This window comes from Annulohypoxylon maeteangense (assembly GCF_022496945.1).
Source record: "Annulohypoxylon maeteangense strain CBS 123835 unplaced genomic scaffold GGS22scaffold_20, whole genome shotgun sequence".
Taxonomy (NCBI): domain Eukaryota; kingdom Fungi; phylum Ascomycota; class Sordariomycetes; order Xylariales; family Hypoxylaceae; genus Annulohypoxylon; species Annulohypoxylon maeteangense.
In genome coordinates, this window is record NW_025953267.1 from 481,390 (window position 1) to 508,359 (window position 26,970).

Below are 26,970 nucleotides of genomic sequence, written 5' to 3' on the forward strand. Positions count from 1 at the left end.
CACCAACCATTTCAGGTATCCCGAGAGGGAATAAGAGTAGCAGGAATTATGGGCTATGCTACGGTGAACCGCAGCAAAATCATCCCATTCGTCACAAACCTGTAATAGGGAAGGATACCTGCATCTGCATGTCTGGAATTTGAAAGTAAAAAAAAAAAAATAAAAAGCAAAGGAGGAGAAGGAAATGAGCTACAGTAGGAGCCGGACCTAGCGGATGCACCCGCCGTAGGGCGTTTATTAATTGCTGGGCAAGTCGGCGCGTGGGAGAGGAATCCCTAGGGCTGCAAGCTCCCGAGGTGGCTGGCGTGGGGGTCAAGAATGACCCATTAATGGAGGGACGGACGTCCGTGCACCGATCGTACCTAGTAAGCTGACAATCTCAGAAATTTCAAGTTTTCTCCCTCACGACAACTACCGAACAAGAACCAGCAATTATGATAAAATGTAGATAAAATTGGCGGCCTGGGTTCCTCCCATATCTGCCGGTCTCGATATATACACGAAGAGAAAAATATATACACGAATGTCACGGAATCCCATAAAACATCAATATCCATCGCTATGCCATCGTTGATAAGTAAGGAAACGTGATGGTCTTCGGTGGCAACAGCCTATTCACAAGAAAACCACCAGTTACTTTTGGAAAGAAACGAGCGTTCGATAGCTAACGATTGTTCATCTATGATTATCCACGTTAGCAGGTAGGCTTAGCTAGCACTGGGTCGAAGCAAGGAGACTCACTCACTGCCCACTAACTAGGCAATCTAAGCAACCTGGGTAGGAGCAGGCTTGGCCTTCTTGACCAAGGTGGTGACGGCCCTGGCCTTGGAGCTGGAGCCGGACAGGGAGGAGTAGACGGAGTCGAGGAAGCCCGAGTTAGCGTACAGCTGCGACATATCCCACATCATGACACCGCCGAAGCTAGAGAACTTCTTCGAGTACGAGATGACACCGGCAAGGGTGGTAGCATCGACGTAGCCGCCGCCAGCGCCAGTGTTAGCGGGGACACCGAGGAGGATCTTGACGTTCTTGTTCTTGCTGGTGTTCTTCGCCCAGTCGTCCCAGGTCGCGAAGTTGAAGTTGTTCTGGGTCGTGGAGCCGGCCACGTACGATGAGACACCGCAGTAGTTGTTGTAGAACTGGATCATGATGAAGTCGAATGGGACCACGCCGTTCAGCATGTCGTTGTCCGCGGCGTCGGGGTACGGGCACTGGGGCGCGGCAGAAAGGTAGTAGGTCTTGCTGCTGTCGGCGTTCATCAGCGAGCGCAGCTTAGTGGCGAAAGGCGCGAAGTTCTGGTTCGTGGACTCGAGGTCGAAATCGAAGCCATCGACGACGGCAGTACGGAAAGGTCGGTTCGCCTGGGTGGTGTCCGGGCCAAAAAGGTTCCAGATATTTTGGGCCGCGGTCTCAGCTGCAGAGGAAGATGAGAAGCCGCCTTCGGTGTACGTCGCACCTCCGAGTGAAAGGATGATCGTCTTTCCCTGGGCTTGGCATGTCTTGATATCCGCCTCAAGCTGGGGGCAGTTCAAAAGCGAAGTGCCGGGATACGCAGTGCAGTTGTCGCCGGCATTGGCAAAGTTCACGGTAGGCGTTGAGATGGCGTTCATAAAGGACAGTGGGATGATCTATCAAGCATATGGTAAGTATCTCTGGACTTCTAATTGGGAAACTCGTGTGTCTCACGTTAATCTTAGTGTCTGTGGAAGTCATGTTAGCAAATGCAGCACTGGGTACATGAATAGAAGACGCTTACTTGAGCAGTAGTCGGCTAGGCGCGTCTGCGAAGTTGCTTGGCCTAGTGAGTTTTGGCCTATCATCATATCTCAGCTTAGATTCACATATCCATACAGTTTATCGGATGAGCTTACCCCAGTATACGGCAACATTGTTTACTTTGGAAGCGTCGAAGCCAGCAAAGACGGATGGAAGAAAGCTGGCAACAGCTGCCAGGGTCAGAGTAGAAGAAAACATATTTGATTTGTTAGTTGAATCGAAGATTTGAGACTGTAAGGACGGACTGGAGTGAGAAGACTGGCTTGGAATGGATATTCAGTCTCATGAAGAGATCTACCTGCCCTATATATATTTCCTTCACATTCTTACTCCCGTCTCCTCGTGGCATTTGGCCAGTGTCCTTTACTAACGTTACAGGCCTGTGGTGTCTCATTTGCCATGAGATGACATCCCAACTCGTGCAACCAAACCCATGACATGCCTTTGGTGTATCCTGAGTTCCCTACTTAGACATCAGCCTAGGCAATACCCCTCGACGTAACCCAAAAATAGCGCTGATCCCTAGCATAAACCTGTACCTATCTAGGTGGCATCGACAGGGCCAAGTCTAAATCGAGTACCTGGAATTACACTGCAGTCAATGTTGGAACCGATTAAAGCAGGTGATCGAGCTGGCAACTCCACGCGGCTTATGTTTATCGCACGAAAAGATACCCAGTATGCGAATGGAGAACATAGCAAGGGAGCTACCGGCAACGGACTCTTTCTCGGGCGACTGGGGTCCGGCAACAGAATAGTAGTTCATCCTACGAGTGCGGTATCCCAGCCCGAGATGAGCTGAAATTTGGAACTTCCATGTTCGGACGAGCGACCCCAACCGACTGTAGGAATTCTCACCTACAGCCGCCGTGCCCCACGCGCGTAAGACATGTTGCGGCTCTGGTCAAGCGTGTTTTAACGTGTAAGTATCACAATGGATTTTTATCTAATTTCCACCACTTCTAGCTACATCACAAGAGCTGATAAGACAGGTTTTACTGTCATCATTAGAGACATGTGTCTCGCAGCAGGTACCGGAGTGTGATAGTGCCTGGCATGCACAGCTTCCTAATTCGGAATAGAGGCCCAGAACCAACAAATAGGAATCGCGATTTCATTGCAAGGCCATGCAAGCACTCAGAGGGGGGTTGACAAGGTCTATCTGCGTCATTGCAACCTTCATATGTCTTTTGACAAGCTATCTGGTAGCGGTTGTAGATTCCTAGCAGTGCAGACTTAAGCTTAACGACTACCTCCGCTACAGATCCGGGGAACTAAGGTCATCTGAGATGGGTGCGAGCTCACATTCCATGCAACAATCCCTTAATAAAGCCGTGCATCTGAACATTATCTTGTCATAGATAACCCCAACTACTCCCCGTGGCCCTAGACCAGACCCGACTCCCACTCTCTAGCGATAAAGGGGAAGAAGTTGAAGAGAGCTCCCGCTCGGGCACTGCAACGTTACGATGACGACAGCACAATATTGCTCATGGCAAGGTATAGTGTAACTATATTTTTATATATTCAACTAGATTGCCGAAGGAATCGTCAGAGCATGTGAGATAGCCTTATTCATCATTGATTACTGGCATCTGTCGTTATTCCAGATAGCCGGTGTTTTGTTGGCATCACCCTCCATAGGTAAGAATCTTTTCACCTACCCTAAAAGCAATATATTGATACCAACATTACGATACCGACGGAACTCATTTCTTCTGCAATACGTAATATGATAGCTGTTAGTGGAAGTTGAAACGAACACTTGAGGAGAGGTGAAGTCAACCGATCCTGTAACAACGATGTAAGATTTCGGTTAGTAAGGTTGTAGATTTACTAATTTAGATCTATGGCCATCTCTGGAGAAGATCTGCATCGAGATATTAGTTCTTACATCCTACTCGTGGACCCGATGAGATTATGTGCCATTAGATTGCGAATCCTATGGTTGCATAGGTACTCATACGTTGGGACTCTAATAGAGGATGATTCGTTACACGACCTTTTACAAGAGAACTTCAGATAAACTACCAACCTTACGTAGTTTGCAGGTTGCTCACTTCTAACATAATAGTCGTGGCGTGTTCCATGCAGTAGGTAGATATGACAATTATCTGTCTTGTCCAACATGGTCAACGTAAGCTTTTCAATTTATTCCTATGAAATACCAATATTGCACGTAAGATTCTACCTACATATTAATCCCATTTTTAGTCGGAGTTAAGACAATTGGCGACAGACATTCTTGGTAAGCTGACCGTGTAACTCATTCAACTTCTAGTTAAGTATCAACATAGTTGAGAACACGATTGTCTAAAATAACACATCGAAAACGAACTTTCTTTACAATACCTCCCTAAAGCTAATTCTCTTTCTAGAAGCTATACAACCTAGGTACCTAGGTAACTACCAGCTAGGTAGGTAGGTATAGGAGTATTGAATTACAAGAGTTAAGGATAATCATTGAATAAGTACCTACCTATGTTTTAACCGCTTGGAATTGCTTTTGAAAATTGGCCATGACGTTCTTCATGATAATATTTTGTACTAACCTTTCAGGCATTTCGTTCTACTTGCTTCAGAGGAATATACTCCATCATGCGGCTGGCAACTATGTACCTGTAATAACAATATAGGTACTGTTCAGCTTCGGTGAATAGCACAGCTCACTTTTCCGTTCCTTAGGTAATATTCATCCAGTACTTTGGAATGAAGTGTTTTCGTTATATTCTATAATTAGTCATCAATAATGAAACAGCTATATTGTGGTTTGGGTTGATTGATGATATGTTGTGGCATCTGATGTGAGCAATATATCTTCTCAATTGTGGCCCTTCCTTCATATTAAAGCGCCTTATAGAAATTGCCATTCTCAAGCCATATAAGATACCTAGGTACCTACGATGCGAATCCATTGATAATTTGAATGCCTACTTATCTATATATACCTACCTACGAGCACTCTTAGGGTGCTTCAAAACCAGCGTCCAGGTTCGGAGACTTGCAAGTTGTGCTCAAGCGAACGGATGGGATGAAAGGCTTAATTATCATAAATTACTAGGTACGATAATATCATTAAGGCTTTTTACCCGACGGTGGCGGCCACAAGAGGTTCAAAGATGACCGGTGAAGGCTATGTCGGGTCATCACAACATGTAAGTTCTCAGTATGAGGCTTGCGTATAATCCAATGGGAGGGTGTACGGCTGATTTCTAACAAGACCGGTCTGAGTATGGTCTGAAAGATTATCGCGCGCTTGCGCCACGACGGCATGTAGACCGCCACTATATAATATTAAGGGGTTCCTTAACAGTATGAAGCTATCCGAGAAGCCAAATCCTAAGCAAGACGCAAAATCCAATCACCTCACCCAAAATCACTCTACAAGAAACTCTCAGTAAGATCCATATCGTTAGAATCTAATCTACCAATATCCTCAATCTCTCTCACATAGTAAGCCTTCTGAGTTCTAATAACCTCACGCCGACTCTGCATGTCTCAGTATAACCTAATATACAACTCCAAAACATCGTTCCAAAAAGGGGGAAGAGGGAGTAGTATATCCACCAAACCTCCAGACCAAAAATCCTAATACCCCTATTCCAGCCCCAGCCTCAACCAAACTCCCCGTTTTCCCCAGTCTGGCATTGGCACTCAGCACTTCACAAGATAAAGCCCCATCGGCGTCCCCGAGTCTAACTGCTCATACTCCAAACACGCATCCGACTCCAGTCCATCCGTCATCAAAACCGCAACCTCAGTATCCGCGCTGGGGCACGGGAAACTCACCGGCTCAATACGCATGCCAGGCTTCAGGGTCACGGACTCAAGCGGCATCGCGACGCCCGGTGTTCCATTCCAAGTCGTATTTCCGGACTCCAACTGAGGCCCGTCTAAGACCGCGAAACTAACTAAACCCGAACCCGTTAAACGGTAGGGAAGAGGTTGCGAGGGAAAGGGGAGGTCGAAGATGAAACCGCATTCTTTGCCTGCGTCGGAGGATGAGAGGCGGAAGACAAAGATGGTGGATGCGTTTGGGGAGAGCTGCACGATCATGTCTGGATTTGGGCCGTAGGCAATGTCGGGGTTGGCTCTGTCGATTAAGATGATTTCGTCGGGGCCTTCGGCGATGACTACGTCGCATTCGCCCGGTGGGTGAGTGTTTTTTGGTGTAGGAGAAGAGGTCGTAGGTGATCCCGTGTCTGAGGGGTTCTGACCCGTCGGACTTGTTGGGGTTTGGGAGGGTGTTGGTGTAGGATTAGGTGAGGGTAGGTGTGATGAAGAGCCTTCTCCAGCACATGGAGGTCGACAGCTATCAGCGTGTATCATAACTGTTAAGCAGTCAACCCCCCTCGGCTGCAAATACAAGTTGACTTCGTCGCGGTCGCCGGTGTGACATTCGTAGAATGCAGTCTGATCTCTGTACGAAACGCCACCGTTACACCCGATTGCGAAACCGTGGGCTGGTTGCTGGTTCCAGTCACACTGGAGGACAGAGGTAGGAGCTAGATCGGCAACCATAAAGTTAGCAAATTCGCCGAGAAACGAAAGCGAACATTCAGGTAAACCATACGAGTCCACCAGCAGCCTCTACCCTGCTGGTCAGCGAAGGCGTCCCCAAACCAAGTGAACAGAGACGGCGACAAATCGCTCCCAGCCCTGACTTGACCATTACCTAGCTGTCCCACTGAGCCATTATATCCGCCTGTTGTGGTAAGGTGAAAGCCACAACCAGCGTTCATCTGAAGGTCCATCTGAACAGAGGAACCTCTCACGGAGGCGAGTGATGCCAACAAGGCTATTGTAAGTATGGGTAGCAGCATTTTAGCTACAAGTAACTTGGATGGCAATAAAATCTTGGAGAGTTCTGCATGAGACCAAAAAGAACTTTGACTATGATGACTCTTCCCAAGAAAGGGCCAAAAATGGTAGACAGGACATTCAAAATTGGGAAGTTGGGTCAGTAATCGAGAATTAGCGAAATGGCATGGCGGAAGATGAAGGTATTTAAAATTCGAAACGAACGTAGGACGACCGAAGAAATGATCCTCGCGTGCATAGGCATTTCTTATTATTGCTGCTGTTCCCGCGCTTGCCTATTTACCTTCGCCATCCATTGAAGTGAAGCAAGTTCTAGGGGGGACCTTGGAGAGTACAGGTGAAATTCGAGGGTAACCACAAGTGACCAACTGTGATGAAAGGTGATTGGGGCTGGCAGGAACAATGCTAGAATAGGAAAGCGTCTTCAATGCTTGGACAAAAGGACTGTGCTTCGTGGGTGTCGTCATTAATATCGGAAATCGCTCGGGAGGCTCAAAATTCGAGTATTACAATCACATCTTCGTTCACATTCAATTTAAAATACGTTGAAGATATGGGCATTGGCGTCTTTTTATGTCGCCAAAAATTTAGTTTGATGTTGGCTCGGTTGATATATTATGCCTTAATGGCCCGTTGACACTAAGTGCCCAGATCTGCGGAATGCATCGTCATGAATCGGCCGACAAGTATTCGAGCAGCTAATATGCCATCGGATGTACATTCCGCAAGATGAGAAAGTTGTGTCTGTCATAGGACGGGAAAAGATCCCTTCCGAACATCGTCCAAGTCCTACCCGGAACTATACTGTGCCTCAAGTTTCGCCTCGGGCAACTCTAGGAGTCGGTAGTAGTTTCGTGCTAGGCTTACACACAGCCAATCCAAATAGCAACTAAAGGGTGTCTAGTAGGTGGAGGACGTCTGTGATGTCACTAGAGGACAATCGTTCCAACTAGTTAAAATGGAGGGACGGGAGTGCTGTTGACCTTGTTGTCGGTCCGCTTGCCTCATCCCTGGCGACACTGGAATTGGAAGGTAAGCTGGAATTATCCTAGGCTAGGAAGCTTATAAGCGGCGGTTGGTCAAACCGACTATTTTGTCGCGTTCAAAGCCATTGTTCATCCTTCCTCCTCGTCGCCGGATTCACTGTCAATGTCGCTCAGCTCTTCCAGGGGTATCATATCTTCCTCATCGTCTTCAATTCCAGCTTCGGCTTCATCTTCTGATGACTGCTCGCTGCCGCTGCCGAAACCTTCGAATTCTTCATCATCTTGACTTTCACTTTCTTCGTCTGCAACTGATGTAGCCGATGCGGCCACGGATGCGTCGGGGACACTCTCCAAGTCATCTCTCTTTCGCTTCCTTGGCATTTCACCGAGTCTACCTTCACGGCCTTCTATGACTTTTCCTTCCTCCCCTTCTACAACGGGCGCCGGGGTGAACCATGGAATCTTGCCTCGCATGAAGTCGTTCAATACCATCTTAGCAACTCCATCTACGTCTGGTTCGCCGGCCTTCAATAAGCGACCACCCTTTCGAGCAAGAAGCTCTAGGAAGTGGGTGTGATCAGTCCACCCTTTTATTTCGTACGTACGCTCCATATGGTGCTGCTTGACCTTGGACAAAAGCGCCGGAATGTATTGCTCGGGGTTCTCCACCATCTCAACTCGAACCACGCCACGAAGGAGGATATCCTGAGGGGTATCGTTCTGGTTAGGTGGGACAACACCCGGACAATCAATAAGATATATCCGCTTCATCAACGTGACATATTGCCAGACCTTAGTTTCGCCGGGAATAGGAGCTACCTTAGCAACCTTCTTTTTCCGCAGGGTATTAATGATTGATGACTTCCCCACATTGGGATATCCTATTAAGCCGACAGATATTTGTTTGCGATCCGAGTGTAATTGTGAAAATTGTCGGAGAAGTTGAATTAGAGAACCCTTGCCGAATGGATTCGTTATGCTTGAATGGAAAGCAAGAGTGGGGTAGTCTTTAGAGAGGTTGCGAACCCAGGCAGCCTTGAGTATTGTTAGCTTATACTCAATGTTTATGTAACATTCAAAATAATTAAAATCGAGTTCGATGGATGTATGAATCATTACTAAGAAATCAACCACAAGCCGCCCAAATAGGTAGAGATAGATTTCAACTCAAAATGAAACACGGCCTAACTAGTGGCGGCGCCCCAAAACGGAACCCCGCCAGCTCCCAGTCCGAAGACATGAGAACAGTAAGTGTAGATAGTTAATCTCCCAATGCTGTAACGGATGCTTCTCACTGGATATAGAACAAGCACCCTGACTAAGAGCATTGGGGTCGAGAAATAGCAAATAGCAGAATGTGAAGGATTATGACACTTACAGCTGTGCTTGTGGGTACTAAGTCGGTCTTGTTTAGGACAAAGATTAGGTGCTTATGTGGCGCCTCCTCCCTAAGATATTTCTCAACGCTGCGGCATCGAGTACCGAGAGGATCGCGAGCATCAAGTACGTGGATGACAACATCCGATGCACTATTCGCTGTTAGCATTTACTCTATTGAAAAAAAAAAAAAGACCAAGATAGGTAAGGTAGTAACATACTCAAGAACCTTGTAGAGCTCATTCCATATTCTCTTGCTCTGACCCTTATTGAAGATAGGTTCAATGGCCATAGTAAGGGCACCCTCGGCAGTGGTCTGGCCCTCACCATCACCATCAGCTCCAGCTCCGGAATTGCCACTCAGAAGTCTTGCTTGCTCAAGACGCTCCTTATATGTGTCCATGCTCTTCTCGGTATCCTCGGCCAGATCCATCAGACTGCTTACGCCTAACTTCACTCTCTTCCGCTGAGATTTAGGACCAAAGGCGTCGGCGAACGGAGAGCTTTCAATTGCCATCTTGGCCTTGTGTTGCTTTACGCCATTCTGAGTATTCGTGTCATCCCTGATCAAAGTCATAGGTAGCTTATTCGACTTCAAGAGAACTTGGTAAGGGTCGTTGGCCTTCTCAGCCATCGCGTCGCGGAAAGCCTTAAGGGAGTCTTGCGAGATGACACGGGTGTTGGTAAACCATTTCCTGTTAGGTTCGACCCTAGCAGACGGTATATCTCTGGATTGGTACTTGGCAGCTTGTATGATCTTGCCATCGGCATTTCGAACTGGTTTGCCCTCATCCTTTCGCATGTTCAAGGTCTTGACCTTCTTCGCAGTGCGGTAGAAATTCTCGCCCTTGACCTTGATGTTGTCCATTCCCGTACCCGACTTGCCCTGCCGGGCCAGCCGGCTACGTTCTTTCTTACCAGTACCCATTGCGCCCAAGTTTGGTATGAGCAGGCGAGGTTTGGTAGAAGGGAAATGGTAGAGGGAGGAAAGACTGGAAGATGGTTCGTAGAAGTAAAGAAAAAAGGCTGGTGGGGACTTGGAACTTTTTTTTTCTTCTTTCCATTAGCTTACTATCGATTAGATTAGTGTCTTGGCATCTCAATTCCTCCGAATTTTACCCCCAATCATGAACGCATCGGATTGGACCCCAGACTATCCAAAGTGGGGCATTATGAATTTCTTCATTTGCAACTTTTCCTAAGTGGAATTCAACATCGAACACAAGATTAAGAGCTAGACAACTGCTCTGTCTACGATACTAAACGATATACGAACAATACCGCCAACCTCAATTGACTGAGTGGTCCTCAATTCCCCTCCATTAGTGCCTGTAGGCACGCCACCTCCAAAAATGCCGCCCCTACTCCCCCGCCCAACTCTCCTCCCACGAACCCTCACCCGATTCCTCTCCACCAGCGCCCCGCGACCCTCGACACAACAGCGCATCCCCCCGGAATCCCCTCTCTTCATCAACGTGCCCAACCCACCGCAAGACCAATCCATCGAAGCCCTGCGCGAACTCAAGCCTATCCGCGGACACCTCCCGATCCCGCGCCAAGTCTTCAAGCACCGAGACAGCCACCTGAAGCCGCGAAATTCTTGGCTCGCCCAATCCGCCCCGAAGCCCACGTCCGCAAAATCGCAACAACCGCCGCGGTCCGAGATCCAAGGATGGAAACGGCGGATGGCCGCCTCGCGACGGGAGAACCTGCGCGTGGGCATACGAGCGCTGTTCAAGCGCAAGCAACTGACAGACAAGAAGCGCGCGGAACGGCAAGCGGCGAAAGTAGCCCTACACCAGGCGGCGGCGGCGGCACCGGAGCGAGAAGACGAGAGGTTGACGCGTGCGTCGATTAACCCGCGGACGCTAGAGACGGCGGTAGTCCTGGACCCGGAACGGTTCGAGAAAGCGCTTGCCTCGCGGGAGCGCACGACGGCGCTGCTGGCGCAGAAGAGCGAGCGGCGCCGCGACGCTATCCAGGAGTTGTATATGAAGGCACGGTCATTCATTGTGACCGAGTCTGATCTGGAAGCCGAGGTGAATAAGCTATTTGCGCCGGACTACTGGAAGAATATGGGCTTATCCGCGAGTGGGTTCGAGGTGCGGAATATTTGGGACTTGAACGGCAAGCCGCAGACGGTGTCGGATATGCTGAACGAAGTGTCGCGGACGTCGAGCACGGCGGTGAAGAGCTTTGAGACGGAGAAGACGCGCACGCTAAAGAGGCAGAAGGAGGTTGCTGAGGAACTTACGGGTGGTAAGCTGGATGGAATTTGATGAGGGTATGGAAGGGAAAGGAGAAGTTGGGCATACAAAGTCGAGACCGGAAGTTGCTAGATCACGACATTCGGTTACAGAATTTTGTGTTACAACCTACGGAACTATTGCCAACTACTATACATGGTTGCCATTACCTAACCAGATTCAAATTACACAACTCCATAAGTTGTATCATATGTATAAAAACATTGGTCATCTATCATATTGTAGTATAAAATGGTTGACGACTTTAACGAACATGCCTAACCTTCGAACGCCCCAAGTATCCCATATGCCCTTGAGCAATCCAGCTCAAGTACTAACCGAGCTATGCAAACAGATAGGTTGAAATGCAACGGTGCATCAAATGCTCCAATGGGTTCCAATGTATTCTACACATTCCTCGGTCCATCCTGATCATATTTTATCGCTTCTCCACGAGCAAGAAATGCATAGCGCCGTAGGCTAACACCACAAAGACTGCGGCGAAAATACCTAAGTTGGCCACATCCATCCATTTCGCGCTGTTGTTGAAACCAAACGAGCTCAAGATCGCCGCTCCAGGGACCGTAATATCGAGCCCATACTTTTTATCTACAAGAGTAAGCTTGATAACCTCATTAACAATGAGAGCTTCAAAGCCGTAGTGGAAGATGGACAAGGACTGGAGCCAGAGAGCAGCATCGGGAATCGCGTCGTGATTAAGAAGTAAACCGGCAAACAACAGAGAGAAAAGCATGACCAAGCTTCCTATCAGGTTCGCTACGCCGCTGTCTTTGCAGACAATGCCTATGAATAAGCAGATCGCGGCGGCAGCCATATTAAATAAGACAAGCACGAGTATAAACGTGAAGAAATGCGGGGCATCCGGTATAAGGCCTGTCATGGGGTATACGATCGCTCCCATCAGAATCGGAGGAATTATTCGAAGAGGAATAATATCGAAAAGGACCTTTGCGAGGAAATACGTGATAGGCGAGTAGTATCCATTTGCTCGCTCCCTGACAAACAGAAGGCGTTCGGAAGCGAAGACATTCAAACTGGTCAATGTGCTGAAGCCGAATAGAGCCAAGAGAAAAAAGAACAGGCCGAGTCGGTTTTGGAATCCGGGAATATCATCAGTGAGGCCGTAGAAGAGATATCCCGAGAGAACAGCAAGGACTATCGCAATGGCATAGTGAGTTAACATTAAAAGCGGGTTGCGGTAAAGGTTCCTCCACGTTCTCTGTGAGAGGATGATAAACTGTGTCAAATAACCGACACGAGCGTAGCCGCGACCAATTGCGCTACCGTTAGCATGTACGCCATTAGTTCCGTTCCCGTTATGGCCGTTAGCAACCCGAGCAGTAGTTACCGCATGTTCGATTTCGTCGTGAATGTTACCCGCAATGTGAGACTCGGCATATGAGTGGACAAGGCTATCGAGATTAGTTGCCGCAGATGGTGGAAGATCATGGACGTCCTCGACGACAACTTGTGGCAAAGTGAGGCCGGCGGGTTGTTTCCGTAACTTATACGATCCAATATCCTCGTCGACGTCAGAAGATGCAGCAGTGTCGATAGTATTCTTCCGCCTCGTGAAGAGCTCGCGTTCTTGCCTTGCCTTAACCGAGTCCTTGCGCTTATTCTGGGGCCGACTTGACGATGGCTCCGAACTATCCTCAGCGATGCTAGTAGCACCAGACGCAAGTGCAATGGACTTAACAGCGGTAATGCTACTAGGACCAACGCTCGCTACATCATTCACAATAGACCCATCATCGAATGCACTAGAGGAGCCGGCATGCATCGTAAGATCAACGAGGTAGTCCGCGATATTGAAGCCTGGAGGACAAGAATACCCAATGTGGTCGAAATAGTCTTGGCACTGAGAGAAGGGTCCGGAGTATACCGTCTTTCCCTGAGCAAGAAGGATTAAGCGATCAAACAAGGCGACGATGTTAGAGCGCGGCTGGTGGATGGTGAAGATGACGGTTCGTTTGTATGTCTTTGCTAGAGTCACAAGACACTCGATGACATTAAACGCGTTGAAAGCATCCAGACCACTGGTTGGTTCGTCGAGGAACAGAATCGAGGGGCTAGTAACAAGCTCGCAAGCAATACCGACACGCCGCTTTTCACCACCGGAGATACCTCTGCCTTTGCCTTCCTCAGATCCGATCAGGGAGTCGCGGATATGATAGATACCGAGTTGCTTCTCAACTTCATAAACCCTCTGTTCCTTAGCTGCGCGACCCATTCCACGGGGAAGACGAAGGAGAGCGCTCGTTAAGATCGTTTCGTGAACAGTCAGGGTTGGAAGCATGGTATCCTCTTGGTCAACAAAGCCTACCACGCTCTTGAACTCGGTATCAGTGACTTTTTCTCCATTAACATAGAAGTCTCCAGACGTCTGGCCGCGCTTGTTCTTGCGGGCCAAGATATCCAAAAAGCTCGTCTTTCCCGCACCCGAGGCACCCATGATGGCCGTAATCTCCCCGGGATGCGCAATTCCCCTAATATCGTTGAGAATAACCTTCCCATTGAGGCCATAAGAAACATTTTCAAAGTGTAAAGTCGCCGGCTTATGGTCGGTCATCAACTTGATAGCTTCGTCATCGGAGTCATCGAGGGCGATAGGTCCGTATCGGTACTGTCGGTGAGAAAGATACCAGATAAGCAAGACGACAGCGACAAGGAATAAGGAGCATCCCGCAATGACACCCGCAATCAAAGGCGTGTTGATCTTCTTAATAGGACGTTCGTAGCCGGGGACCTGCGTGTGGTAAAGACATTCGCCAGATCGACAATCCAACTCGATACTCTCATCGCCGAAGAAATTACCCACCATCCAGTCTAACGACGGCTCCTTAAATTTGCAATTATTGATACCGCCATTCTCTTGTAGGCAGCTGAAGGTGGCAGGCCCGTGAACCTCTTCGTGAAGAAAATCCGTCAAGTCGATAGAACCTTCAGCTCCACATAACATACGATCCTTGATACAGTTACACTTAACATCGGGGCACTTGTAATAGGTACTGTTCTGGTCCGAGGTAAAGTCTGCGCTAGATTCACAGCTTTCGAGGTGGCAATAGAAGGATTCGAGTCTGTCAATCCAAACTAGTATATGGTCAATAACATAATCGTCGCATCATGATAAATTTGGGCTTACATTGGAAGTCACAGATGCCCTTTTCTTTCTCGCAAGTGAAGGTGGCCTCAGGAATCTTGCCATCGAGCATAGTAAGGATCTTTTCGTTCGTAACGCCGCACATCTGATGGTTAGTCTGTACAACCTCGCCATTCTGGTAACAGACACCACCACTGCCGGTTTCCATAAGAGCATCACAAGCGTTATTCTGAGTGCAGACGTTACAGTTGATTCCAGTCCAACCTTCGTCACATTCACAAGTATCACCTGATCTTATCGGTCGATCTTTACCTCGAGCGAGCGAACCGCAAGCTGTAACATGGTTAGCGAGACATTAGACTAGGTCGGAATATCACAGGCAATCGTACTCGGTTCGAAACAATCGTCACCCCCAAAACCTGCAGGGCATTCGCATTTCCCGTTGTATTCGTTGCATTCGGAATATTGACCACACTCGTAGGCTGGAAGAAGACAGTTAAAGCTAGATAATATGATTTATTAGCTTGCGAAACACCAAGCGACGAAAGGGTGAGGTTGATATACCATGGTGGACAATCACTTGGCCGACCGTCGAGGAGAGCCAACTGCGCCCGCATCATATCTATTTGGGTATAGTTATTTTGAGCGACGACAAGACATGATAGCGACAGCGACAGCGCACCGAGGGCCGCGCGTCGAAACCCCGACGGCGACATGATGAATGATGCCATAAAAGGAGAGTTATCGATGCTTGCGATCACTCAACCCAAAGCTCAAGCTAGGTATGTTTAAGAAGGGGAAGACGGGAGTCAGCGATAGGCTGGCACATTAGACTGTAAGCCCCACGAAACACGAAACACGGAAAGACAGAGCTCCAAGATGAAAGCGGGTAGGTTGCCCCGGGTTGCAGGTCCCTAAAACCACTCAAAAGTCAAGACCAGATGCCCAGATGCTCAGGTCGGTCGGTTGGCCTGCTGACCGCACCACCCCTACACCACCAGCTGTGGTTAGCCCACGCACGCTTATGCTGGCTTGCTGGCTGCTGGTTGCTGGTTGCTGGGTCAAGCTACCCGCGTGAATGATGTCAGCGATGGGGATTCCGTATTGGATTAATCACGAGGTAAATAAAATAAATTGGATATAGTTTAGAAGTGGGAACGAAGAGAAAGTAGGAAATCCACAATCTAAGTCCGGAAGATGATGACTTCTCAAGAGAAAGATACTGTATTGTAATAGATAGAAGATGAAGAGATGAGAGATTAGATTTAGATTTGGAGATGAGCACTGAGCTTTGGACAATGGACAGTGCCTGCCTAGGATGTACATAGGACTAGCAGCGGTAGGCAGCGACCGTCCTACATTGTACAAGCAAAGTTCAGGGTGGCACGATAATTGGCTCTAGATAGAAGCTTAGCGGGTCTAGTGCTTCTCCAAATAGTAAGCGCATCCACTAGCCTCGGAATGGGGTCCCCAACTTATGGCCATATCAGAGTTTCGCGCATTGTTCAAGTACAATTGAAGATCGGACAATGATGAGATATTTCAACAAATTCTACTATTAAAGGGGCAGTATGCTCATCATAAGTTGTTTAAACCCCATCCTTGAGGTCATCATAAACAATATCATATCATTTTCTAAGGATGCATTGCCTTCTTCTTCAATTAGAAAGACTTTATGGCAACCTTGGAACTCAATAGAGACTCCAAGCCTAGAAGAGGTATATTTTACAGCATGAACATTTCACAACTTGACCTTTTCTAGATCTATTTTTCGATCGAACAAGGTTGAGAGGCTTATTCCTCTCAGAAATGATATCATTCAATTTTATCGATATTTTCAAAGCCATAAGGAAGATGGTCGAAATAAACAGAATAAATTAATAATGACTGAATTATACGTCGTCATAATCAGACAGCTATTGGTCTATACTCCTGGCACCCGAACTCAATTGGTTTCTTTTAGATGTCTCAGCTCATGCCGGCATAGTTGAACGTTACTTGCAAGTTGACGATATCGATGGCTATAATTGACAAGAAATAGCTGTCCTTATAACCATCTGATAGGGATATAGGGGTTCGATACAACTTATCTCCACTCTCCGCATATCTAGTTTCTGGGTAGTATATGATAGCTTATGTACGCCTTCCGGTCGACCTCCGGCGATTACCAGTCCCACATCACGCCCTTCCAATGTAACGAACCATACGTAAGACTCTTATATCTAGAAGAAGAACTTCCTTCCTTGTGGATTGCCTCGAATATTATTGTGACCCTTAGATCGACACACTTAATACTATCGAGCCCTTATCAGGTTACCTAACATACTACCTAGTCACATTCAACATGGTGAAACTCCCTCCATTCGAAGTCGAGCAGTGGATGGACAAGTATGAGAACACTCCGGGGGTTCTCAATATCGCCGAGACATGCTGCTCATCTATATCGATTAATCGATTAGCTCAGTTCAACAGCGACCAACAAGCAGATGCACACCAACTTATTGACTTTTCTAAACCTATGACATACGGTCCAATCCTGGGATCTGATGAACTACGACGGAATATAGCAGCTACCTACAACGAAGATGAGAGCAAAACAAACACGCAGACTCCTTTACTAACGACAGACAACATCATCGTCACTCAAGGTGCTATAGCTGCCAATCACTTAGTATTTTACAGCTTAGTTGGACCAGGAGATCACGTTATATCTGTGTTCCCAACCTACCAGCAATTATATACCATTCCCGAATCCCTAGGAGCTGCGGTTTCACTATGGAAACTAAAGCCGGAGGATGGCTATGTACCTGATGTTACGGAGCTAGAGTCTCTAATCAAGAGTAATACAAAGGCATGCAACGTGCCTAGGCATTCTCCTAACTACACCCTCTATTCTAACTAGTTAATTCAGATGATTGTTATCAACAATCCCAATAACCCAACAGGAGTGACGATACCAAAGGAAGTGCTGTCAGAGATCATCAGAATTGCCCGAAAGCATGACATCATCGTATTTTCAGACGAAGTTTACAGACCACTCTTCCACAGCATCGAACCAGATAAGATACCGTTATCAGCCATCTCAATGGGCTATCCTAAGACCGTAGCCACGAGCTCCATGTCCAAGGCCTGGGCATTAGCCGGTATTCGGGTCGGTTGGATCGCATCACGAGACCCATCCATTATCCAGGCTGTCGCATCAGCCCGGGATTACACCACTATTAGCGTGTCACAGCTAGACGACCAGATAGCGCGATACGCATTAAGCGCCTCTGTACGACCGCAGCTCATAGCGCGAAACATGTCTCTGGCCAGGAGCAACCTTAAGATACTCGAGCAATTCGTAGCAGAGCATTCAAACACATGCACCTGGGTGAAGCCGACAGCAGGTACGACGGCACTTGTGCGGTTCAGGAACAAAGATGGAACGCCAGTCGACGATGAGCAGTTCTGCAAAGACGTCTTGGAGAAGACCAAAGTTATGTTTTTGCCGGGGTCGCGATGTTTCGGACATGGCCAAACCTCCTCCTTTGACGGAACTGTTCGCATAGGGTATGTGAGCGAGACGGAGGTGCTCCGTCAGGCGTTAGAGGAGCTTGGTGGATATATTACCGATTATCTTAAATGATGAATATTCCAGTCCCCTGAGAATTGATCGAAATCATAGATTTGGTCTCGCGTTGAAAGTTAAGTGTTCACCCCAACAAGTAGAGCTTAATTGTGTATATCAATGATGCAACCCATGATTTGTGTAACTCACAATCTCTTTTATGGGAATATGAATGCGCCATAAGCTATCTCAGCAATCTGACGTCCCAAGAAATCATATATCAGGTGAATTCTTTTTTAAGTCGTTCTGTTGGTAAGAAAGTGACAATGCCAAGAATACAACGCCGTCTTCTCGGAATCTCGACTGCCGTTTACCGTAGATATTAAACTGCCGCGCTCGGGTTTCTGTCAGACGCAGAACTAGGACCCTCCGAGTTGTAGTAGTACCCGGTACCGGGTAGGAGGGAGGATGTCTATCTGCACTGCTACAGGATCGATGCGATCCAATAAGCTTAATTTGCTAAGATGAGCAACGTCCGACTTCTATATGATTAGTCGAGTATGGCGTCACGAAAGTGATTTGTCGGGCATTCACTTTAACGTTGGTGTATTATACGCAACTCTTGGAGTAGAATTTGTTTCCTCAACCAGTTAGGTACCTGAGATAATGTGGGTGATGCTAGAATATATTAAGTACTTATCCGAGACATCTGTAGGAGAGAAGAGCTGAGCTAGCAGATGAAAAACCAAGATGAGGATGTCAAACTGCAGGTACATGCGGCACTGTAACATTATGGATCGCCGGCTGCAGGATGCCTGGGTGCTCTGCGGGGAGATGGGGGAAGATTAGCTGATTATTGGATTGTTATCAACGCTTAGATGGTGCTGACTGTAGGCTTGATCCACTATAGACCGGGTGGAAACCCGAGATGTGGTATGCGTTTGCTTTGTCAAAGACGACAAAACATCCCTCGGATAGATGATACGAGTCCCTTGCCTATCCTCACTCGTTCCGGAGTACCTTCTTGAATCTAATAAGGAGCTATCTGTTTATTTAGCTGAGAGTCCACAATTTGGTCCATACAATGATGGGGCTAGTTTGATTCCAGACTTCTCAAACTTCTCATAAACATTACGCGAGAGTTCATGTAAGCCATTAATCAGCTATTTCATCATCCCGCATTGGGGAAGCTTAAAAAGAAGGTTTACCGGAATTGGAGCTGGTTCGCCGCTCGGCGGATGGGGCCGCAGGTTGGGTATTGTACCGTACCTGAATGTACATTATGTATCTATTTGATGTACAATTGTTGTTGAAGGTTGTAAGGTATAGCTTGGTATCGAAGTAATTGATACAGATATAGTATTAGAGGTTAAGTTTACTTTATTTCAATGTTACATGGACAAGTTTTGTACAATATCAACGCTCGTAACGACTACTGCAGAGGAGGTACAGGTACAACACCTTATTTTAGATGTGGGGAAACTCTATTAACGGGAATATTTTTCCTATTTTCCCTTTTCCCTTTTTCCAATTGTCAAGACTGAGTAATCTGCAACTAAGCACAACAAACCATACCAAGCTTTTCCAATTTGCGATCGTGTTACCAACTAAATCGCATCGGTGCCGCCTATGCATTGCCAATATACGTAAAACCGGCAGAGCTACCGCTTCGAGATGCGGCGCGTTACTACTCTGCAAGCTACGCCGCTACGGTATCTATCATGCAAGCTCGGCAGGAGAGCTGACCTCTTGGAGGGGTGGAGCTTGTAACGAGACTTTCTTAGATGGGTCTGGAAAAATGAGGAGGGAACGAGGAACGAGATCGAACTATCAAAGTCCAATGCCGGTAGGATCGTCTTGGTTGTGACATGCATTATTACATGTACATACATGGAGACTTAATAATATGGTTAGAAGAGAAAGGTAAGCAGAGATGAAGCACGCCATCCCCACCCCTCGAGCAACGGCGTCTGTTAGCGGCTATTGTCTATCATGTTGTCATGAACATAAGGTACCTAGGGCAGCTAGGGGTAGCTTCGAGTATAAAGTCAACAACATTCCACTGTTAACCTTTGTATTTCTATCCTGCTCTGTCACTAAACACATCACACCATACCCTATCACCAGACTTGCTATATATACCAAAATATCTATTCGTCTCTTTCATATCAAGCACAGCAACCAGATACCCCTGATCTCCTTCATTCATAATGGCTCCTAAGATCGCCATTGTCTATGTAAGTCTCTATTCTCCTATCTCCCATCCAATTACCTATACGAGGAACGTGCGGGGATAGAAAAGGGGAAGAGCTTATACATTATACACGTCAAGCCTTACCCCTCAGCTAAGACCTGAGCACCGAAACATGCAGAAATATTATACTTCTCGTACTGAAACAGTGGCGTGACTTGGACTAGTCACGAGCCATGGCCTGACTGGGTTGAAGGTTAACTGACACTCGTCTTTAGTACTCCACTTACGGTCATGTCCGCAAGCTAGCCGAGGCCGAGAAGGCTGGTATTGAGAAGGCTGGCGGCACTGCCGATATCTTCCAGTATGACTATCGCTCCTGTTTCTTAACTTATAATTGCTAACGATGAACTAGGATCCCTGAGACTCTCCCTAAGGATGTCTTAGCTAAGATGTACGCTCCGGGTCCGGCTGCCGACGTCCCTGTTCTAGAGGACCCGGCTACCCTTGAATCCTACGACGGCTTTCTTCTCGGAATCCCAACACGATACGGAAACTTCCCCGCTCAGTGGCGCGTGTGGTGGGACAAGACGGGCAAGCAATGGCAAAGCGGTGCCTTCCATGGCAAGCTCGCAGGTCTATTCATCTCCACTGCCTCCTTAGGGGGTGGTCAGGAGTCGACCGCATTGGCTGCCATGTCCACTTTCGCCCACCACGGTATCATCTACGTACCTTTCGGCTACGCTAAGGCCTTCGGTACCCTAACCGATCTTTCTGAGGTCCACGGCGGTGGCCCGTGGGGTGCTGGTACCTTCGCTGCTGGTGACGGTTCGCGACAGCCTACCGAGAAGGAGCTTTCCATTGCTGAGATCCAGGGTACTGAGTTCTACAAGACCGTTGCTAAATTCGCCTCCGGCTCCGCATGACTGCATGGTGGCGAGAAGAAGGAGACAGAACCGCAGGCAACCCCTGCTACTCCCGCAGAAGGACAGAAGAAGAAAGAGAAGAGTGAAGGCCCTTGCGGATTACCCACGAAATGTGTGATAATGTGAATGACATTCTATAAGATAGACTAAACCAGTTAAACTAATGAAATTTTAAAATGAACCTTTACCCAACTTCCAATTCGTCGCCTCGATATCGCGATGTATATGGCTTGATGAGCTATCCGTCAATCTCTGCGGAAGTCCGACATATTTCATCATCTAAGACCGTCCTTAGATTCCTACTTGGGTTAGGACCTGCATTATAGTGCTGACATGACATGCAGCCCAGAGGTTCACCCACGATCGGTCTGTAATCTCAGTAATCCCTTTGAGCCTCCAATATGACAACAAGAAAGACCCAGTCAAACAATGACGTTAGAGCATTGGCTACTCCCTAGGTTGGTACCTAGTAAGCCTTGCAGATAGTAGCATACAAGAACGAAATATACAGAATCATCTCGTGTGCAGAACTTGAGGCGAGGACACGAAAAAAAGCAGTTTCGTTGTCAATCAATTATCCTCCGTCTAGATGCAAGCGTAAATAACCAACTATCCAGTTCATATACATGAATCTATGTGTATTGTATCCATGTTTTCCCATACCTACTAGGTACCTACCTATTCAACTTTCCATGCAGTCATGCCATCAAAAGCATTATATCGTAACACACTTCATCTTCCCACATCACCACCTGGGCAACCCTTTCACTCACACCCAGCCCCTAATTCGCTTCCGCCTTCCCCTTCTTTCTCTTCTCTCTCAAACGCAACAGCTCCGTGACCCCAAACCCGACACCACCATAAAACATCGTCGCGGCCGCAAACCCAATCAACCCCTTCCACCTCCCCGCGTCCTCCGGATCCCTCAAAATCGCACCCGCAATGGGCGTCCCAACCAACACAGCAACCCCAACAACCGCAAACAACATCCCCATCCGCGTCCCAAGCCGACTCATATCCGGCGTCAAGCTCACGATCGCACTAGGAGGCAAGCTCGTAACACCCCCATTAAAAAAGCCGAACAGCACCGCAAACACAACCGTACCACCCAAATCTTTAACCCCGAACCACCCAAACGCGAGAATACTCGCGCCGAGCGTAGTCGCAGCGAGCATATTCATACTCCCCGCATAATCCGCCACAAAATTCGGCAAGATACGACCAAAAACACTCCCCGCGTTCAGCAGCGTAACAAGATACGCGCTCATCTGCTCGTCCGCAATCCCGAACCTCAAACTATACAACTGGATATAAAAAAACGGCACATACAGTCCCAAAAACGCGCCGACGCCCGATGCCGCGAACGCCAAAAACGGGGCCTCTTTCAACGCATCGCGATCGATAAAAGCGCGTTTATGGCTCGGCGGCGGAACGCGAGGACGCATGAAGATAAGGGGCACGACGGCGAGTGCGAGGAGGATGAACGCGATGACGCGGGTAGCCCAGCCGAAGCCGATGCGGGGCTGCAGGTGGCTGAAGATGATGGGGAAGATGATGCCGCCGATGGGGGAGCCGGTACTCTGGACGCCGAGGGCGAGGGCGCGGCGGCGGGCGAAGTACTGGCTTAGGATGGCGGCGGAGGGGAGGAAGAGCAGGCCGCAGCCTAGACCGACGCAGATGCCTTGCGCGAGGAGGACTTGCCAGTATGTTGCGCAGAGGCTGGTCATGAAGAGCCCGAAGATGACGAGGAAGAGACCGGAGATGGTGAGGGCGTGGAAGTGGCCGGCGTCGAAGAAGGGGCCGGAGATGATGCCGCCGATCATGAGGAGGGCGCCTTGCAGGGAGCCGATCCAGGAGATGTCGGAGGAGGTGTTGGTTCTGAGGAGGTCTGTCTCGTAGTAGGTTTGGTAGACTCCGAAGGAGTTTATGAGGCCCCATGTTGTTATCATGATGACGAAGGCGCCGAAGACTTGGAGCCATGCGTCGAGACCGCCGCTGTTAACGGGTTAGTATGGATTGTTCTTTTTCAATTGGGTGAGTAGGGGGTGAATGTTTAGAAGAATGGGTGGCGATATCGAATATTGTAGGTGAATTGATGTCATCACAGGCGGATATACGTACTCCGGAACTTCGACGGGTTTGGGCGGTCCAATCGGCGCCGGCGTATATGTCCCCTGAGAATCGGAAACATCTTCGGTGCGGTCGACGGATCCCTCAAAGTAGTCTTCACCGCCGCTAAGTACACCCACATCGCTATCACTTTCTTTCTCCTTTTCTACCATGATGGCAGTCAAATCGTGGGCGGACTAAAACTTATTTGACTCTTCTTACGGCGTTGTAATGATCAATAGATCTTGGCCTAGGCGCTTATTTTACCCTGGCTTCTCCGCATGCGCACTTGAGGTTCCTAGGTTAGGGGATTGTTAGTTCCCGCGCGGGTGATCGACGACGACCTTGACTTCTTAACGTAGCGACACGAAGCAAGTAATAACGTTTTTCGTTTTAGAAATCTACAGAGATAAGGTTGAAATATGTACTCGTATTCAAAAGTAATAACGCATCCACAGCATAAACGAATACTCTAAATTTTCTTGCCAGGACCGGCGAAAAAAAAGCAGGGGACGGGTTACTATTTAACACCTACCTAAGCGGGACAAGCTGGATACCTATGCTAAGTAGGATGGATTAATAATTATCTATTACTACCTCCAATGTAGGTACGTATTATGTATATTCCCTGTTACCCAAATTAAGCGTAGGGCTATTAATGGTGCAAGACGAGGCCCTTGTGCCGCAATTAATTACTTATCTAGGTACCGAGGCACGATATGGGAAGGATTACTGATTATATCACAATATGCATTCCTTACCTTGGATTGGCTGAGTGGAGTAAATCCAACTGGCTGGTAAGACGGTAAGGAGCCGGAAGCGAAAGCTTCAGACAACTACTACCCATCCTGTAAATGAAGTAGGACTCGAAAAAAAAACTTACCATACCTATGCGTCTATTATATTCATCGGTTTCGTCGGATGCAACCACTCAACAAGAGAAGAGCATGAACACGCCTATCCGACGACAGCCTGATTCATCGGTCGATGCCAGGAGATAAGTCACAATGACCCCTATTGGGTCATAATAAGGCAGATGCGTATATATCTATATATATATATATAGAGGGTTTCGCCCTGGATAGCTGAGAGAGATCAGGCGATATTAAAGTCGTACTTCTACCCCTATACATCACTGCGAGTTCCCTGTGCTACACATCCTACAACAACAAATCAAGGACCACTCATTCGCTGACAGCCAATGAGGCCAACCCCCGTCTTGTTTGATTTATGATAGGTCCCGAGCCGAGTCGAGTTGGATCCTACCGGTCATTCGACGTCCACCGGATACCTGACTAACATATCTTATCCGTGCAATCCGTATAAGTTCCGATAAGTCTCGGGGATAGCAAGTGAAGAATGGCAAGCTTTGTTAATAAGGGTACTAGGAAGATAGTAAGAAAGAAGGATACAAAGACATGCGAGTTTGAGTAAGAACTATAATCAATAAATGGTATATATATCGTAGCTATGCCTCAGGCTGTATATCCCATAAGTTTAGCATATGAGATAGTAAGCTCACTGAGGAAAATTCCTCACTGGGATCCCTCATCCTCTTAAGCCCTAAACGAACTTGCAACACCAAGACGCCTTGCAGATATGATACAGAATACCGTCCGTCCACATTACTTCAATTACCTCCCGGGTTTTCGTCTCCGTCAATTCGTCCCATTCATATGTTGCTACGTAATACCTGGATTTTCTGCAACATCAAGCCTTCTAAATATCGCACAATTGATATTTTCGACCAATCAAATAGTCGTGTTATAACCTCGTGAGCAATGTGACTCTTTGGATAGCGTGTTCAAGATGATCATGCAGGGCTGCAACGTTGGCTCGTCGAGTTTGCGCCGCTCTTAGCAAGAGGCACATGCAATTATATGGGTCCTCCTTGTCTGGGGGTTAGAAAAAGTATGTGCTTAATGGCTCGATTCGTTGGGATGCGCAGTCGAAGGTTCGATAACAATTTGTGGTAATCTTCCAATTCGCAAGCTGGGCAACTGCGGAGCTCCGCCTACTCCTCTCGGGGTCCTCTTTGTTGAGTGTTCATCATGCGAATCATTTGTGGTTGTGGTTGAAAGGTCACCGCCCTCTATTACCCTCTCTACCATGTCTTCGGTCTGTGCGCTCAATCTTCGTTCACGTCCGCTTGCTGGGTCCGTGTAGACAGGGGGAGGTTCGTTAAACATCGGAGTCGTAGCTCCTGATCTAACATCGTCCAAACTAACATCTTCATAGTCTGGAGGAGGCATGTCAGAATCACCTAAGTCAGCCTCAGTGATTATTTCTGGGCTTGAACCGGCGCGAGTATGATTGCTTCCTGGCCTAGGCGTCGATGTCGCAGACCTTAACCCCGGAGACGGAAAATCACTATCGAGACTTAAGACGGAACTAGCGCTTCGGTCGCGACGATGTGATTGTGCGGAAGGGGATCGCGTCGATACGGCGATGCTGGCGGCGTCTGACAACAATCCTACTCCCTCGCTACCATGACTGCCTGCGCGGACCCTCGTACCATTAAGCTGAGCTACACCGAGCTCGTGATAACTCACGCTAGAGACTGCACGTTGCCGTCGGTCCTTGGCCTGCCCGTATGTATCACGCAACTCCTCCACAGTAGTGTCTTCGTGCGCGGCTCGCCTCTGGGCTCGTAGCTCGCTCAATGCCACCGAATCTCCGCGAGCCCTTGCCTCGGTAGTCAATCGGTGTCGTTCTTCCCGCTCAGTGCGCTGCGTTCTCCTTGCTAATCGTATTTGAAATAGGGTCTCCATCTCTTCCTCTCGCATGTTCTCCAAGTCCTCGTCAGTGGGACACTCTACAACGACGTCGACCCCATCGCGCTCTCCTTCGCGGCCTATGACTTGCTCGTTTTCATTCGCCTTTGTTCGGTACGCTGGAAGGGTCATGATGGATCGAATGGACGTATTCCTATCTATTTGGGACACCGCACTATTCCGATTGCCTTCCGTCCCCGAGGCGTTGGAAGCCGATAGGCCATCTCGTCTTCTCCCACTGCGAGAGTCGGTAGATTCGACGTCGGGAGTTTGCTTGTATTTGCCGCGTTTTGAACCTCCCCTCAACTTATAGCGCGTGAAGCAATACACCAAGATAATAAACACTAGTACGGCAGCAATGATTCCAACAACCTATAGCTTATATTAGGCTTCGATTTGTAGGACAAGATGAAGCTATTTAGGACTTGGGGATGATAGGCTTACAATGAATATTGTATTTGATGGAGGCGCACCTCCATCTCTGGGCATCAATTTCTCATAGATGAGGGAATTGTCTCTTGGGGAAGGTCGGAGAGGAACGGGAATATGAAGTGGGAGTAACATAGTGAAATATGAACGAGTGACTAGAGTGTAGTGTATTGCGACACCGTCGGGAACAAGACCCGGTCTCACAGGCTAGTGGCGACAAACCTGATGCTATCTCTGGTTAAGCGCCGTGCACATGGCAACTGCGACAAACTGATGATATATAATATGTTGGATCGAATGAAAGTGGTTGACTGCTGTGATAATAACAATTATAGAAACTCGATTTTCTCGGTAGTGGATTAGATGGACACAAGACGGAGTAGTGAGGAAGGTATATATAAACGTCGAGATGATCGCAACCTTCCAAATATTGCGGAACTCGTCGTATAGTCTTAGGGTGTGGTAGATATTAGATAAAGAGCTGTCAATTTTGCTAGCTTTGATCTAGTGCTTCGATGTCCGAAGACACTATAGTAGGTTAACTCTAATGAAGAGTTCAATGAAAATGCTATGTAGTCCGCAATTCAAGCTCCGAGAGGACCGGACGAATATGGATGAGTTGTTAATGAGTGGATCGCGTGATTGGTATGCGCCTCGAGCT

At 47.9% G+C, this 26,970-nt stretch overlaps 9 protein-coding genes across 9 annotated transcripts; 3 read left to right on the forward strand and 6 right to left on the reverse strand.

The window, feature by feature from the left end:
• Nucleotides 1-432: 432 nt before the first annotated feature.
• Nucleotides 433-2,056, reverse strand: GGS22DRAFT_172961 (glycoside hydrolase family 18 protein). Its single transcript, XM_047962851.1, has 4 exons — nucleotides 1,872-2,056; nucleotides 1,757-1,813; nucleotides 1,687-1,700; nucleotides 433-1,628 (listed from the first exon to the last, which is right to left on the reverse strand). The coding sequence occupies exons 1-4, from the start codon at nucleotides 1,972-1,974 to the stop codon at nucleotides 765-767; spliced, it is 1,038 nt and encodes a 345-aa protein (XP_047815175.1). The 5' UTR covers nucleotides 1,975-2,056; the 3' UTR covers nucleotides 433-764.
• Nucleotides 2,057-5,239: 3,183 nt separating this feature from the next.
• GGS22DRAFT_73845 (uncharacterized protein) lies at nucleotides 5,240-6,811 on the reverse strand. Its single transcript, XM_047967961.1, has 2 exons — nucleotides 6,350-6,811; nucleotides 5,240-6,281 (listed from the first exon to the last, which is right to left on the reverse strand). Exons 1-2 carry the CDS (start codon nucleotides 6,597-6,599, stop codon nucleotides 5,431-5,433), a joined length of 1,101 nt encoding a protein of 366 aa, XP_047815176.1. The 5' UTR covers nucleotides 6,600-6,811; the 3' UTR covers nucleotides 5,240-5,430.
• Nucleotides 6,812-7,473: 662 nt separating this feature from the next.
• On the reverse strand, nucleotides 7,474-10,074 carry GGS22DRAFT_73843 (nucleolar GTP-binding protein). Its single transcript, XM_047967960.1, has 3 exons — nucleotides 9,182-10,074; nucleotides 8,962-9,112; nucleotides 7,474-8,618 (listed from the first exon to the last, which is right to left on the reverse strand). Exons 1-3 carry the CDS (start codon nucleotides 9,886-9,888, stop codon nucleotides 7,713-7,715), a joined length of 1,764 nt encoding a protein of 587 aa, XP_047815177.1. The 5' UTR covers nucleotides 9,889-10,074; the 3' UTR covers nucleotides 7,474-7,712.
• A 16-nt stretch (nucleotides 10,075-10,090) lies between these two features.
• GGS22DRAFT_73862 (uncharacterized protein) lies at nucleotides 10,091-11,442 on the forward strand. Its single transcript, XM_047967962.1, has one exon. It carries the CDS (start codon nucleotides 10,313-10,315, stop codon nucleotides 11,237-11,239), a length of 927 nt encoding a protein of 308 aa, XP_047815178.1. The 5' UTR covers nucleotides 10,091-10,312; the 3' UTR covers nucleotides 11,240-11,442.
• Nucleotides 11,443-15,237, reverse strand: GGS22DRAFT_73865 (uncharacterized protein). The gene is made up of 4 exons (XM_047967963.1): nucleotides 14,895-15,237; nucleotides 14,720-14,832; nucleotides 14,373-14,663; nucleotides 11,443-14,320 (listed from the first exon to the last, which is right to left on the reverse strand). Exons 1-4 carry the CDS (start codon nucleotides 15,059-15,061, stop codon nucleotides 11,646-11,648), a joined length of 3,246 nt encoding a protein of 1,081 aa, XP_047815179.1. The 5' UTR covers nucleotides 15,062-15,237; the 3' UTR covers nucleotides 11,443-11,645.
• Nucleotides 15,238-16,537: 1,300 nt separating this feature from the next.
• Nucleotides 16,538-18,139, forward strand: GGS22DRAFT_197068 (PLP-dependent transferase). The gene is made up of 2 exons (XM_047965932.1): nucleotides 16,538-17,181; nucleotides 17,242-18,139. Exons 1-2 carry the CDS (start codon nucleotides 16,675-16,677, stop codon nucleotides 17,956-17,958), a joined length of 1,224 nt encoding a protein of 407 aa, XP_047815180.1. The 5' UTR covers nucleotides 16,538-16,674; the 3' UTR covers nucleotides 17,959-18,139.
• Nucleotides 18,140-19,931: 1,792 nt separating this feature from the next.
• Nucleotides 19,932-21,020, forward strand: GGS22DRAFT_73877 (putative benzoquinone reductase). Its single transcript, XM_047967964.1, has 3 exons — nucleotides 19,932-20,117; nucleotides 20,350-20,435; nucleotides 20,487-21,020. Exons 1-3 carry the CDS (start codon nucleotides 20,091-20,093, stop codon nucleotides 20,995-20,997), a joined length of 624 nt encoding a protein of 207 aa, XP_047815181.1. The 5' UTR covers nucleotides 19,932-20,090; the 3' UTR covers nucleotides 20,998-21,020.
• A 532-nt stretch (nucleotides 21,021-21,552) lies between these two features.
• GGS22DRAFT_172974 (MFS general substrate transporter) lies at nucleotides 21,553-23,593 on the reverse strand. Its single transcript, XM_047962852.1, has 2 exons — nucleotides 23,119-23,593; nucleotides 21,553-22,992 (listed from the first exon to the last, which is right to left on the reverse strand). The coding sequence occupies exons 1-2, from the start codon at nucleotides 23,277-23,279 to the stop codon at nucleotides 21,780-21,782; spliced, it is 1,374 nt and encodes a 457-aa protein (XP_047815182.1). The 5' UTR covers nucleotides 23,280-23,593; the 3' UTR covers nucleotides 21,553-21,779.
• A 1,357-nt stretch (nucleotides 23,594-24,950) lies between these two features.
• GGS22DRAFT_73885 (uncharacterized protein) lies at nucleotides 24,951-26,726 on the reverse strand. Its single transcript, XM_047967965.1, has 2 exons — nucleotides 26,325-26,726; nucleotides 24,951-26,252 (listed from the first exon to the last, which is right to left on the reverse strand). Exons 1-2 carry the CDS (start codon nucleotides 26,442-26,444, stop codon nucleotides 25,026-25,028), a joined length of 1,347 nt encoding a protein of 448 aa, XP_047815183.1. The 5' UTR covers nucleotides 26,445-26,726; the 3' UTR covers nucleotides 24,951-25,025.
• Nucleotides 26,727-26,970: the final 244 nt, after the last annotated feature.

Excerpts from the sequence above, each read along its gene's own strand:
- GGS22DRAFT_172961 (XM_047962851.1), bottom strand. The coding sequence starts at position 1,974 with ATGTTTTCTTCTACTCTGACCCTGGCAGCTGTTGCCAGCTTTCTTCCA. Across the intron at positions 1,814-1,871 it reads CAATGTTGCCGTATACTGGG|GCCAAAACTCACTAGGCCAA; the intron begins GTAAGCTCATCC and ends ATATGATGATAG.
- GGS22DRAFT_172974 (XM_047962852.1), bottom strand. The coding sequence starts at position 23,279 with ATGGTAGAAAAGGAGAAAGAAAGTGATAGCGATGTGGGTGTACTTAGC. Across the intron at positions 22,993-23,118 it reads AAACCCGTCGAAGTTCCGGA|CGGCGGTCTCGACGCATGGC; the intron begins GTACGTATATCC and ends ACCCGTTAACAG.
- GGS22DRAFT_73865 (XM_047967963.1), bottom strand. The coding sequence starts at position 15,061 with ATGGCATCATTCATCATGTCGCCGTCGGGGTTTCGACGCGCGGCCCTC. Across the intron at positions 14,833-14,894 it reads CCAAGTGATTGTCCACCATG|CTTTAACTGTCTTCTTCCAG; the intron begins GTATATCAACCT and ends CATATTATCTAG. Across the intron at positions 14,321-14,372 it reads GGGCATCTGTGACTTCCAAT|TTTGGATTGACAGACTCGAA; the intron begins GTAAGCCCAAAT and ends ACCATATACTAG.
- GGS22DRAFT_73843 (XM_047967960.1), bottom strand. The coding sequence starts at position 9,888 with ATGGGTACTGGTAAGAAAGAACGTAGCCGGCTGGCCCGGCAGGGCAAG. Across the intron at positions 9,113-9,181 it reads GAGCTCTACAAGGTTCTTGA|TGCATCGGATGTTGTCATCC; the intron begins GTATGTTACTAC and ends AACAGCGAATAG. Across the intron at positions 8,619-8,961 it reads TAGTACCCACAAGCACAGCT|GCTGCCTGGGTTCGCAACCT; the intron begins GTAAGTGTCATA and ends ACAATACTCAAG.
- GGS22DRAFT_73862 (XM_047967962.1), top strand. The coding sequence starts at position 10,313 with ATGCCGCCCCTACTCCCCCGCCCAACTCTCCTCCCACGAACCCTCACC.
- GGS22DRAFT_197068 (XM_047965932.1), top strand. The coding sequence starts at position 16,675 with ATGGTGAAACTCCCTCCATTCGAAGTCGAGCAGTGGATGGACAAGTAT. Across the intron at positions 17,182-17,241 it reads TAATCAAGAGTAATACAAAG|ATGATTGTTATCAACAATCC; the intron begins GCATGCAACGTG and ends TAGTTAATTCAG.
- GGS22DRAFT_73845 (XM_047967961.1), bottom strand. The coding sequence starts at position 6,599 with ATGCTGCTACCCATACTTACAATAGCCTTGTTGGCATCACTCGCCTCC. Across the intron at positions 6,282-6,349 it reads TAGAGGCTGCTGGTGGACTC|CTCCTACCTCTGTCCTCCAG; the intron begins GTATGGTTTACC and ends TTGCCGATCTAG.
- GGS22DRAFT_73885 (XM_047967965.1), bottom strand. The coding sequence starts at position 26,444 with ATGTTACTCCCACTTCATATTCCCGTTCCTCTCCGACCTTCCCCAAGA. Across the intron at positions 26,253-26,324 it reads CATCAAATACAATATTCATT|GTTGTTGGAATCATTGCTGC; the intron begins GTAAGCCTATCA and ends TATAAGCTATAG.
- GGS22DRAFT_73877 (XM_047967964.1), top strand. The coding sequence starts at position 20,091 with ATGGCTCCTAAGATCGCCATTGTCTAT. Across the intron at positions 20,118-20,349 it reads CTAAGATCGCCATTGTCTAT|TACTCCACTTACGGTCATGT; the intron begins GTAAGTCTCTAT and ends ACTCGTCTTTAG. Across the intron at positions 20,436-20,486 it reads GGCACTGCCGATATCTTCCA|GATCCCTGAGACTCTCCCTA; the intron begins GTATGACTATCG and ends ACGATGAACTAG.